Genomic DNA, 12,052 nt, shown 5'->3' on the forward strand with positions numbered 1-12,052 from the left:
GGCATCAGGGGTCCTGGTCTTGTCCTGGACACCATGGATTTGGAGAGAAAGAATATAGGGCATGAATTCTGTAAGTTTCCATTCAGCCTGAAACAATCAGTCCTGGACCCAGGTGTGCAGTGACTCCCTGGTTTCTTGGTTTACTGTTGTACCAGAAGTAGCAGCTCCCTTACAGCAGTTGCCTTAGGAAGCTGATCCTGTGGTGGGATTCATTGCTGGGAGCTCAGCCTAGAGGCCGTTCCTCCAGCCTTTCAGAGATTTTTATTCACCCAGTTCCCTGTACTAATTCATTTTATGTGGCAATGAGTTAAAGCGGCTTTTATTATTTGCAGCTGAAGAAACTTCAGGATTCAGAGAGGACTGAAAACAGAAAACAGGAAAACTCTAAGACAAATTTGAATGTCCTGAATGCTAGGACCCTAATCAAAGACTCTTTCTTCCACTGCTGTCATTCTCAAAGGACAATGCTTACCCCTTATTCATCAGCATCCCCCCAAATATTGGAACTTTGGTGATGAAGAGATGAATATATATATATGTGTATATATTCATATGTATATACACACACACATACACATATGGATATAGATATAGAAGTGGGCTTCCCAGGTAGCACAGTGGTAAGAGTACACCTGTCAACGCAGGAGTCACAAGAGACCAGGTTCCGTTCCTGAGTCAGAAGATCCCCTAGAGTAGGATATGGCAACCTGCTTCAGTATTCTTGCCTGGAAAATTCCATGGACGGAGGAGGGAGCCTGGCGGGCTACAGTCCATGGGGTCCCAAAGAGTCAAACACACACGCATAGATACAGACACTCATTTTCTTTCCTCTTCCATGTGCTGGAATGCTCTTCTAAATCTCTCTTTACAATGCTTCACACCTCAGTCTCTCAACCCTCAGAAACCAGTATCAGTGTGGCTTCCTCAACTACCTGCATGTAAACTGGTTCCTTTCTTCCAATAATTCTCTTTCACATCATTTCGTTTAATTTTTATGTTACTTAACACAGACTGTATTTATTGTTTATTTTCTGACTTTCCTTGTCCCCCTCCCCAAAGGAATGTGTGCTCCAGAATGGGAGGGACTTTTCTACCTTGCTCATCACTGTTACTGGAACAGTGGTTTGCACATCGTCTTAAAATGTTTGTTGAATAGATATACAAAATAGAAAATGGCGATAGCTGGCACATTTTTTAAAAGGGAAAAAAAAGATCTTTTGGAAACAAAAGTCTAAGACACTGGACAGCAAAAACATTTCAGTGAGAAGTAAAGGGACTCAATAAGTTTAAAAGGCAATGTTGTGTGGGCAGTGGAATACTATATCAGGTGTTTGCAACCATGTGTAAAATCTGCAGGTGACAGCAGGCACACCATCTTTTGGGAGGGAGGCATAGTGGTTGAGTTACAAAATGTGAGGTTCTAGGGTCACCCAGACCTGACTCAGATGTCTGTTAGATTTTCTGCTGTGTGAACTTGGACCCATTAGCCTAAGCTCTAGTTCCCTCATACAAAATATGAGCTAGTAATAGTATCCAACTCACATGACTACCTTGCTAATTAAAAAAGATGACACTTACAGTGTGCTTAGTACAATGTATGGCATGTAAGAACTCAATAAATGTTAGATAATAAGCCTACTGTCAATTTGCTAAAGCCAGATACATTCCTAAACTTATGCCCAGTACTTGGGGTCACTCTGATTATAGCTTATCAAATTTCTAGTCAGTCACACTCCCATCTCCCTTTACCAAATCATCATTGGTAGGTGCTCAAAAAATATTAGTGACTAACAGAAAGTTAGTTCGTGTGGGGTGTGTTTCATTCCTGCACACACAGTTATTACTATAGTGGCAGCTGGTGATGTTACATTTTTCCACTTCTATTGACCAAAAAAAGAGAAAAAACAAAACAAACAAACAAAAAAACCCCAACAACAAAGAACTAAAATACTCCATCAAGCCATATAGAAAAAACAGTAAAGAGAACGGGATTGGCCTAAACCCTCTCCAGTGGTTCATTTTGGTGAATAATCTTCCTGACATTGGATTTGCCTTATTGAGAGGAACAAGGTCAATTCATCTTTTCAATCAGCAAGTATTTTTGAAGTGCCTACCATATTTATGACATAAAAGAGCCTAAGAATACCTCCTCCACTTCCACCCCCACCTTAGTTAACTTCTATTCAGCATTCAGAATTCAGCAAATGTCATTTCATCTACTAAAGTTTAAGATGAGTCCAGGTCACCCTGGTATGTGCCCTCATGGTACTGAGAGTCTTTCCATTTTTGCATTTCTCGGAATGATAGTTACACTTTTGCTGTTGTGGTGATTATGTGCTTAAGGCCTGTCCATTCTGTAATCTGGATAAGGATGGGAACTTTGTTTTTGCTTAAGAGTATATCCTTGGTACTTAGTATGGTACCTGCTGTGTAGTAGTTGCTCAATTCTGAAGAAAGGAGAAGAGGGAGGCTCTGATGAAGGGGGTCCTCAGAATCTCTCCATAACACTGTTATTCACAGGGCAGTTTTTGGTGGCCTTTGGCTCCCTGAAGCAGTGCTACTCCCTAGGGCCCTGAAGAAAGCAATATGAAAAGCACTGTCATTGAAAATAGCTCAGTACTTGAAAATAGTCTCCTGAAGTGCCTCATGCGAATCTCTAAGAAAGGCACCGATACCAATAGCAAAAGAGGCAAAAATGAAAGAAAGAAGTCATCTTGGGTCAATATTATTCTGACAGTTAAAATTCTGGTAAATCTTTTTAAACTATGTCTTGAAGAGTATCCTTTCCCATGCTCATACTGTGTCATCAGTGTGGTTATTAAGTGGTAGAAAGCTTGGGCACATTGGACTTGATTTCCATTTTAGCAAGGAACTAGAATTTCTACAGTGATCATGTGTAATGATGGCATGGTGGACAGGTTTTAATCTGTGTCTTAAAAAAAATTAAAAGTAAATTAAAAGTCTAATTTATAGTAGTTAAAAACTAGTGCCGAACTCCCTCTTTTTATGGGGGGAGGGGAAGAGAGAGAGGGAAGAATGAAGGAAAGTGGTAAGTGTTGAGTTAGACTGAAACAGCCAAATACTGATATGGCTTACATATCAGTGTAAGTACAAGAATGTCAAGATCATATCTACTTTTTTAAAGGATCACCCTTCTGAAATATAAATCCCAGAGAGAATATAAGTAGAAGGTCTTGCTCCTCCTTTTCTGCATATTTTACCTTGCATTCTGAAACTACCACAGTCCCAGTTGCCCAGACTGGAAACATAAAAATTATCCTAGCCTTACCTCTTCCTCGTTCTGCAATTGGTTACTAAGTCCTATAAATTCTTTAAATAGTTTTTGAGTCCATTTGGTGATTTCATTCTGAATGGCATGTCCTTCACTCAGTCCCATCTCACTTCTTTCCTGGTTGTTTCCAGTAGTCTTCTATCTGGTCCCTCCAACTGGGAACCTCCTCCCCTATTTTATTCTCCAGACTGCTGCCAGAGATCCTTCCAGAATGCAAATCTAGGAGTTTTTCCACAATCTAAAACTCTTCAGTGATTTCTCATGACTTTCAGGAGAAAAGTCTGAATTGTTTCCTATGGTGCAGAAAGCCATCTGAGATTTGGACCCTATCTCACCTTTTTGGCCATCACTCACCTCCTCCCTTGGTAGGTTGCCTTTCAGCCTTGTTGATCTCCTGGCAGGTTCCCAAGCATACCAGATGGTTTCATACCACCTGCAGGGTCTCTACTCCCTCAGTTCTGAATGGATTTCCTTCAACCTTCCATGATGAAATTCCATCATTGGTCAAACTTTAGTTTAAGGGTCATTTCCTCCCTGAAGTGTATTTTAACACCCATCGCAGCCCCATCTTCCTCTTCTCTTCTCCTCTGCTCCATCATTGCTCACTCTCTGGAGTCCTTCCATGGTATAGGTGATACACTTTTTGTTTAATTCACTGCAAAATTCACCATGAAGACAAGTGGGCCTTAGGAAGCGAGCTCTACCCTTAGGATATGTGTATATTTCTGTATGTTATTTTCAACAAGAAGCTTAAAAGGAAAAACCCCCTAGGTTATTCTTATGTACTCAGATGATGGAGAATCACTGACTTACCTCTCTGTCTCTGTCTCTCTCTTTCTATGAATTGTAAGCCCTTAGAGGGCAATGAAGCCATTTGTTTTGACTTTGTACTTAACTCTCAGCATTTATTTTACTGCCTACAACATAGTGCACTCATAATAAATGACTGGTAAATAAATGAATGAACAGAGGGAGAGAGTGCCTTGTGGGTTCTTCCTCCCTCCCTCTCTTCCAAACATTGTTTGTTCCATTCCCCTGCTGGAGCACATGATAGCTCATACCTCAAAATTACACCTCTGAACCGCAACCTCCCCACGCCCCCCCCCACACTCCCGTGCACCCCATAAACCTGTGGTATGCCACCTGGCTTCCTCTCTATCACATGGAAGGTATAACTGATTCATGGCATCCAGAGCAAAGAGGAGAGAAAGGAAGCAGGTAGAGAATGTTCTGTCCCCAGTACCAGTGCTCCTGCCCTCCCTGGGTCGGAGCCATCTGGCTCAGGCCTTCCTCACCATGCCTGGGAATCATGCTGGAGAGAATATGTCCTTGGATACACTGCATTGCTAAATCTACTCTCTGCATTTCTGCTCTAAAGTGCTTCCTAAACTACTGAGCTTAAATTATGTCGGAATTTGAAAGCTTTATATTTGAATATTTAGGAGTAACAATCCAGGCGTTTTGTTTTTAGCAAATTTACAGTAGAAAGTGGGAGACACCCTGGGGAAATATCACCCAAGTCATTTATTCAGTCATAAATAATTACCAAGAGCTTCCTAGGGATACAGTTATGAAAGAGAACCTTAATGGAGATTACAGTGTAGTGGGGGGGAGATGCACAATCAAATAATATTGAACTTTTTTTATAGCATTTATGATGGGCTGGACACTTTACATATATATTCATTTTATCACTGTAACAACTCAGTGATGTCCTATTGTGCCCCCATTGTGGTGTTACAAACTGATAGAGTCATGAAGGTCAAGTGTAGGAGGAGGGAGCTCTAATCTTGTTCTAAGGGTAAGGGAAGGCTACTTTAAATATAAGAGGTTGAAGTAGAGATCTGAAGACTGAGTTGGAATCTAGTAAACAAAGACATCTGGGAACATGCAAGGGAACACGGCAGCTGAAAAGGGATGTTCATGTGCCTGAGGAACTGAAAGGCTCCTCTGTAGAGAGAGAATCAGGAGCTCAAGGCGAGGCAGGGGCCAGGTCACCTAGGTTTTTTCTTCATATTTTCAAAAAATATGATAAGGTCAGGGAAGCAAAGATAGGAGAATTAAGATTTATTCTTTAATGTGCGTGTGAGCTCAATCTTGTCCAACTCTGTGCAACCCTGAGGACTCTAGCCCGCCAGGCTCCTCTGTCCATGGGGTTCTCCAGGCAAGAATACTGGGGTGGATTGCCATGCCCTCCTCCAGCGGATCTTCCCCACCCAGGAATTGAACCCGAGTCTCCTGTGTTTGCTGCATTGGCAGGTGGATTCTTTAACATTTAACCACCTGGTTTATTCTTTGGTTTGTTCTTAATAACCTCAGCCATCCCTCTGTGGCTCAGTTTCTTTACTTGAAAAAAAGGAGTCAAGGGACCTGTGCACCCCAGTGGTCATGGGTTCTAAAGCTGATTCCAACTCAGACTCTGCTGGAAGGAATTCCCATCCAGGTGCAGGCCCCTGGCTGCTGCTGAGTGCTCTGAGGCCTCTGACTCCTGTGTAGATTAAGTAAGTGCAGATGATGGAGAACATCACACACAGTAAGTTACACAATAAACATGACTGCGAGTATGGTTTATTCCCCTTGTTGGAAATGAAAGGTGATCTGCTAATAATAACAGTGTAATAAGGATAACCAGCTCTTTGGGGCATTTACTGTGCACCAGGACTGTAGCAGATAGATTCCTCAAGACAGTTTCTAGTCAAGAGCTGAGGCCTCAAGGGATTGCACAACTTTGGGAAGGTCCTCAGCACCCAAATTTGGCCTGCCTACTGAGCGTGCCCAGTCCTGTTTCCTGTCACCAGGTGTGTTAACTTGAGCGATGAGTTTCTCAGGGTTTGTTGGGTGCCTGAGTTGGAGTTTGAATCCAGCTCTGACTCCCGGGTTATGGTGCTGTCTACCCTGCGATGCTGCCTGCCCTTCTGAAAACACAGGCAACTCCTTACTCTATAAATAGGGTGACATTGTCTCTTCAGCGTCCTTTCTGGGTGAGGAAAGTGCTTATTATAGCTTGGGACTGCTTCTGTTTACTTGGTCTCTTCCAGCACCGGTTAATCCCGCCTACATCTATGTCCTTCACTGTCCTTACACTGTATTCCTAGGTTCCTCCCTGTAAAAGACAACTCCACGAGGCCACATGGTGTCTGTGAGTGCCAGCAAAGAAATTACACTCCCCTCCCTCTCCAAATCCGCCTACCTATCTATAAATAATCATTCTCCTCCTTCCCCTCGGGCCTGTGAGTAGTTTGGTCACTTAACTAAACCCTGAGAAACACACACTCACAAAGCTTTCAGGAAGGAGGGGACAACGTGAATGACCTTGCAAAGGTATCTAGCTCAGTTCGGACAGGATTAGCAAACCCAAACCTCTACAAATATTTATTGTCTTCCCCCCTCCCCCGGCCCGCATTCCTCCCGAAGCTGCTCGTTCCTCTCTTGCCGGCCTCGCCCAGTCCCTTCTAGGCTTGCTCCGCCATACAAAGCCCAACCCGCCCATCTCTTCTTTGCGAAGCCGGAGAACTTCAGTCCCCATGTTGAAGCTCGGCGGTGGCGGGCAGGACTGGGCATGCTCAGTAGCGGGGACAGGTCTGGGAGGCGAGGAAGCCTCGTTTGAAGTCGCGCGACTGGGGCAGCGGGGGAAGGCGGGCTCTGGGGGCCACGGCTGGGGGTGCGCGGGGATCCCCGATTCCGCTCCGGGAGCGGGCATGCTCCAGGCGGGCGCCGGGGGGCCGGCGCGCGGGGAGCAGGGCGTGGAGGAGGTGGGAACGCCGGCGGGAGGAGGGGAGGAGCGCCCGGCTCGCCATCCCCCGGCGCCGGCTCTGCGGCTGCTGAATCGGAAGCCGCAAGGAGGATCCGGGGAAATAAAGACGCCCGAGAATGACCTCCAGCGAGGCCGCCTGAGCCGGGGCCCGCGCGCCGCCCCACCAGCCTCTGGCATGGGCGACCACGGCGGGCAGCCTGAGCACTCGGCCCCGCACGCCCCGGGGACTCCCGCCGGCGTCGGCGCTGCAGCCGTGAACGGGCTGCTGCACAACGGGTTCCACCCGTCGCGCCTCTGCAGCCGGGGCCCCCCGGGCAGCAGCGACGCGGCACCTCCGCGCCTACCGCTCCAACCAGAGCTCCAGCCACAGCCGCCGCCCCCTCAGCACGACTCCCCCGCCAAGAAATGCCGGCTGCGGAGGAGGATGGACTCCGGGAGGAAGAACAGGCCGCGTAAGTCTCTCAGGGAGGGGAGCGGGGCGCGACCCCCGAGAGCGGCGGGACAGGCACCTAAGCGCGCCCGGGGCATCCCAGCCCTAGCTGTCGGGGGACGGCTTTGAGGGGGTTCACGGGACTGATTCTTTCCCCAGGGGCGCCAGGCGCTACAGATCCCTTTCCTGCTTCCATCTGTAGAATGGGCCGATTGGACTCGGCTTCTGAGCTGCTCCTCGGGTAATGGCTCTATAGAAGGCAAACGCGCAGGCCGCCTTACTAATTTGTCGGTGGGAAAATGCACGTGTGTCAACATTTGATGGGGTCCGGGAGTAGGAGTCCAGCAGCGGTGGGGGGAGAGCCTGAGCTGCCGTCGCCCTTCTCCTCGTCCTTCTCTCTTCTGAGAGCTCATCTTTCTGGGGTTGGCGCTCAGGCAGTCAGCCTGTCCTTTGAATCGCAGAGGAGCCGCCAGCTCCCTGGGTCTATTGGCGAGCCAGGGGTCTGGAGGCGTGGAGTTTGACAGCCCCCCAAAGCGCAGCCTATTAGAGGCTGTTTCCTCGCAGCCAATCAGAGGACTTGTTGGGAGGGACACACCCACTGATACCATGTGGGCCGGAACTATGTGGACCAATGAAGATTGGAGGTGGATTTTTTTTTTTCTTTCGGAGAATGGGGAGGTAGAGTTGAGGTTTCCAATAGTAATATACAGTGCAGAAAGCTGAAATGCGTTATTTCACAATCTAAAGCTGGTATATATGTTAGTTTGTCAAGAGTCTCTCCCCCGCTGGACGTTCTGAGATGCAAATTTGTAGATCAAGTTTACAGCTGTTTCTTATCTGAGCCGAACTCCATTCAACTTGTTACCTCTTTCTGGGTCTCCCTAATGAAGCTTATAAATGGCAAAAAGCAAAGTAAGTAGAATACATGTTAATAACGGGATAGCATTCAAACGTGCATATTTGCGTAAGGTTATTTATTCTGTTTCATACAGGGAAATTGCTAGGTATGCTTTAGATTCGTCTGTAAGACCTTGATATTTGGCAGCTTAACTTTTTGCTGTTTCTGTTTATTATCTTAGACTCTTAGGTTTTCTGCATTCAGTTAAAGTCTCTGAGACTTTGGGAGGCTTTTTAACCCAACTGTGGGACACAGTAACTCTGACACTTGTGTTTTTTAAGTTTGAAATGTTCAGGTTCAAAGTCAACTTCTTGTGGGGAACTTTGAACCCACACAGCAGATTGGTAGGGTTGTAAGGAAGACATCTAAAACCTGAATTTCTGTTTTCTTTCGTTTTTGAACCTTGTTAGAAAATGACTTTATTTATGCATTAGTATTGATTATTTATGATTTATTAACCTGTTTTACTTCTTTTGAAGCCACATTTCAGTTATTTCTCTGATTTACTTTAACAAACTATATTAGAGTTTAAAATGTAAATAGCTAAAATACAACAAAAGAGAACTGCTTTGAGTTTTTATTTAGTATTGCTAGCATAAATGGTCTATATTTGAGTGTATCATACCTCTTGAAATAATTTTTGAGGAATTGAAAATATACTCTCTTAACAATTTTCTTTGCAGGAAGGCAGAGAAATAACCTTGAGCCTTAACTTTTGCTTGAAAGTCCACTGGAAGCATTATTTAGAATATAAGAAAGTATAACTTTATGCCTGTGTGTTTTGTCAGATATTGAAATAGGTTTTGCATTTTTTTTTTAATGAAAGCCATATAGGTATTTTAAGTTTAGTGATCATACTTATTTATCAACTTTTAAAAAAAATTCATCAAAATTGGTGTTTCATTAGCCTATTTTTTTCTCAAATTTGAACAAACATTTCTGAAATAAATTTTACATGTTCTAAGCCACATCTGCTGTGTTCACTACCAAAATTTCTTAGTTGAAATAAGGTTTAATTTAGGATCCTTATACCTTGTGTATTAATATTCAAGTATCTTTTTACAAAAAAAAAAGAAAAAAATTGCCCAATCAGTTGATTTTTAGGTAATCTAAAACAAATCTGCTTAGACTTAAGTATATCTCTATTTTCTGATGACTAATAAATTTAACTAAGCCATTATTACAAAGAGTATTTACATGCTTTAAATTAAATTTGAGTGTGTTGTTGATAAAATCATCAAAGTTGGACAGATAACTGTTTCCTACTTACAGTCTGCAACTTCAGACTCCTGCTTCTCTCTGAACCAGAAGTGCTTTAGGGCAGCCAGGTATCACTTCTCTCAGATAGGCACCTGGAATGAATATGTGGGTAGATGTGTTTCTATTTGGTAATATATTGGATAGAGTGCAATACACTTTGAAATACTGCATGTTTGAAAACAATGAATGCAGTGAAACAAGCAATTCAGTAGTTTTTGATATATTTTAAAAAATTAAATCTAATCCCTCAGTACAAAGGACTATTCACAATCTTGTAATCTAAAAATCAAAGTAGTGGCAGGTTGATTTTGTTAAACCAGGAAATCTTGTCCACTCTTTTCATCAAAAGTACCATCACTTCACTCATTGTGCTTATCCTTGGAAAGCTTTTCCAAGACTTAACTGCTTCATTAAGCTTCCTTGGTTACTTTACCTGTCTCTGCTACTGAGCAACTGTGTGGCCTCAACTAGGTTAGATCTCCTCTTGGAATGCTGGAGTCCACGAAATGATCTTCAAGGGTTGTTTCTTGTACTTTCAAAGTGCTAAGATACTAAAGAGCTGACAGTTCTTTCTACATAACTTGTACACTAGTCATCTAGTCTACCACATGGCTTAGCATTTTATTATCATTTAAAAAATTTTTATTTTTGCCTCATGCTGATTGTTCCCTGCATGTTATTGGTCTTACCTCCCCAGTTAAGTTGGAAGTCTTATTATAGATGATAGTTTTTTTCATATGCTTTGCAACTTGGATATATGAATACTTGATTGATGTTGACGAAAAAGGTACAAGTGACATCATCACCACCTCATCAAAGTAGCCATTTCCATCCGTGGGACAGACTAGGCGAAAGCCCTTCAATGGAGTCTCGGTAAGGTCTCTATAGGGAGAGTCCTTTTGTATGCTCCTTGGTGTTCTGATTCTTTGAAGCATACGTAAGTAGCACCTTATGAAGTCAGCTCATTTCCCAAATATTTTGAAACTAATTTTATAGTCCTAATAAAATGCCAAGAGCTTAATGTTTGTAAATGGTGGAGTTATCCAGACTCTGGAAGGCTTGAGTTTAAATTGCATCTGGGTGACCTGGGGCTACTTATTTAACCTCTATGCTTCAGTTTCAGTATTGATAAAATGGAGCTAATCATACTATGTGATCAGGTTGATGTGAGGATTAGATAAGATTTTATATATGTATATATAAATGTAAATTCCTGCTTGGCATATAGCAGTTATTTGGCAAACGCCAGTTGTTATCACACCATGCAGACCACTGCCCACCACTAACCCTTAGGACAACAGACTGAACTGACGGAGACACCTCAGATTGACTTCCTTGTTTAAAAAAACGTGGGAGTTGGCTAATATAAGAAAGCCAAAAAGTTTTATTTGAATATCTATGACACTCCTAGTCCCACAGTTACTTCCAACACCCTTTTTCCAATAAAAATATTGCATAATACAAAATGGAGGAAAAAAAGCAAGAAGAAGTACTCACAAATACCATCACTCAGAGAAAATGGCTGTTTAAAATGTGCCATGTGCTGAAGGTAATTTTAGATCACACTAAGATAAGATTTTTTTAATTTTTATTTTATGTTGGACCATAGTTGATTTACAATGTTGTATTAGTTTCAGGTATACAGCAAAGCAATTCAGTTTTACATATACATATATCTATTCCTTTTCATTTTCTTTTCCATTATAAATTACTACAAAGTATCAAATATAGTTCCCTATGCTATACAGTGGGCTTCCATGTGACTCAATGATAAAGAACCTGCCTGCCAACACATGAGACACAGGTTTGGTCCCTGGGTCAGGAAGATCCCCTGGAGAAGGAAATGGCAACCCACTACAGTATTCTTGCCTGAAAAAAAAATTTCATGGAAAGAGGAGCCTGGCGGGCTATAGTCCATGGGGTCACAAAACAGTCAGACACAACTTAGCAACTAAACAACACCAGCAATGCTATACAATAGGTCTTTGTTGATTATCCATTTTAAATATAGTACTGTATATGTCAATCCCAAACTCCCAACTTACCTTTTTTCAAATAAGATTTTCAAATAAGAAAATCTTAGTAAAAGCATTTTCTTACAGCATTAAAGCATCATTTGTAGTGGCTGTATTACATTCCCAATATTCCATTATATAGATATACCATAATTTATTTAACCTGTCTCTAATAGCTTTAGGCTGCAGCTTGAGTCTCTAAACATCATAAACACTGCAGCAGCAACAATTTTGTACATAACTGTTTATTTTTGATGAAATTGATGAATATATACTTTATGGAGAAGGAACAGAAATGGCACAAAAAAGTATACAGCTGTTGCCTTGAAATCCTGGATATTTTAGACTCTAAGGATACTTGTAGATGAGCCACACTAGTGAAGAGGGGAGAAAAATGCAAAGG

At 42.8% G+C, this 12,052-nt stretch overlaps 1 protein-coding gene across 10 annotated transcripts in view; it reads left to right on the forward strand.

The window, feature by feature from the left end:
* PANK1 (pantothenate kinase 1) overlaps positions 1–12,052 on the forward strand; it is a 110,443-nt gene that overhangs the window by 44,402 nt on the left and 53,989 nt on the right. The window contains exon 1 of one of the 10 annotated variants that reach the window (XM_081555689.1): positions 6,517–7,498. The exons of 5 other annotated variants lie outside the window; for them this stretch is intronic. In XM_081555689.1, the coding sequence (XP_081411815.1) occupies positions 6,817–7,498 (682 nt within the window). In that variant the 5' untranslated portion in view covers positions 6,517–6,816. Of the gene's footprint in view, positions 1–6,516; positions 7,499–8,132; positions 8,389–12,052 lie in introns of those variants that run through there. 4 more of the 10 variants (XM_081555748.1, XM_081555698.1, XM_081555708.1 and 1 more) reach the window with 4 other exon arrangements.

This window comes from Giraffa tippelskirchi, chromosome 2 (genome assembly GCF_054371585.1).
Source record: "Giraffa tippelskirchi isolate mGirTip1 chromosome 2, T2T-mGirTip1v1.2.pri, whole genome shotgun sequence".
Classification (NCBI taxonomy): domain Eukaryota; kingdom Metazoa; phylum Chordata; class Mammalia; order Artiodactyla; family Giraffidae; genus Giraffa; species Giraffa tippelskirchi.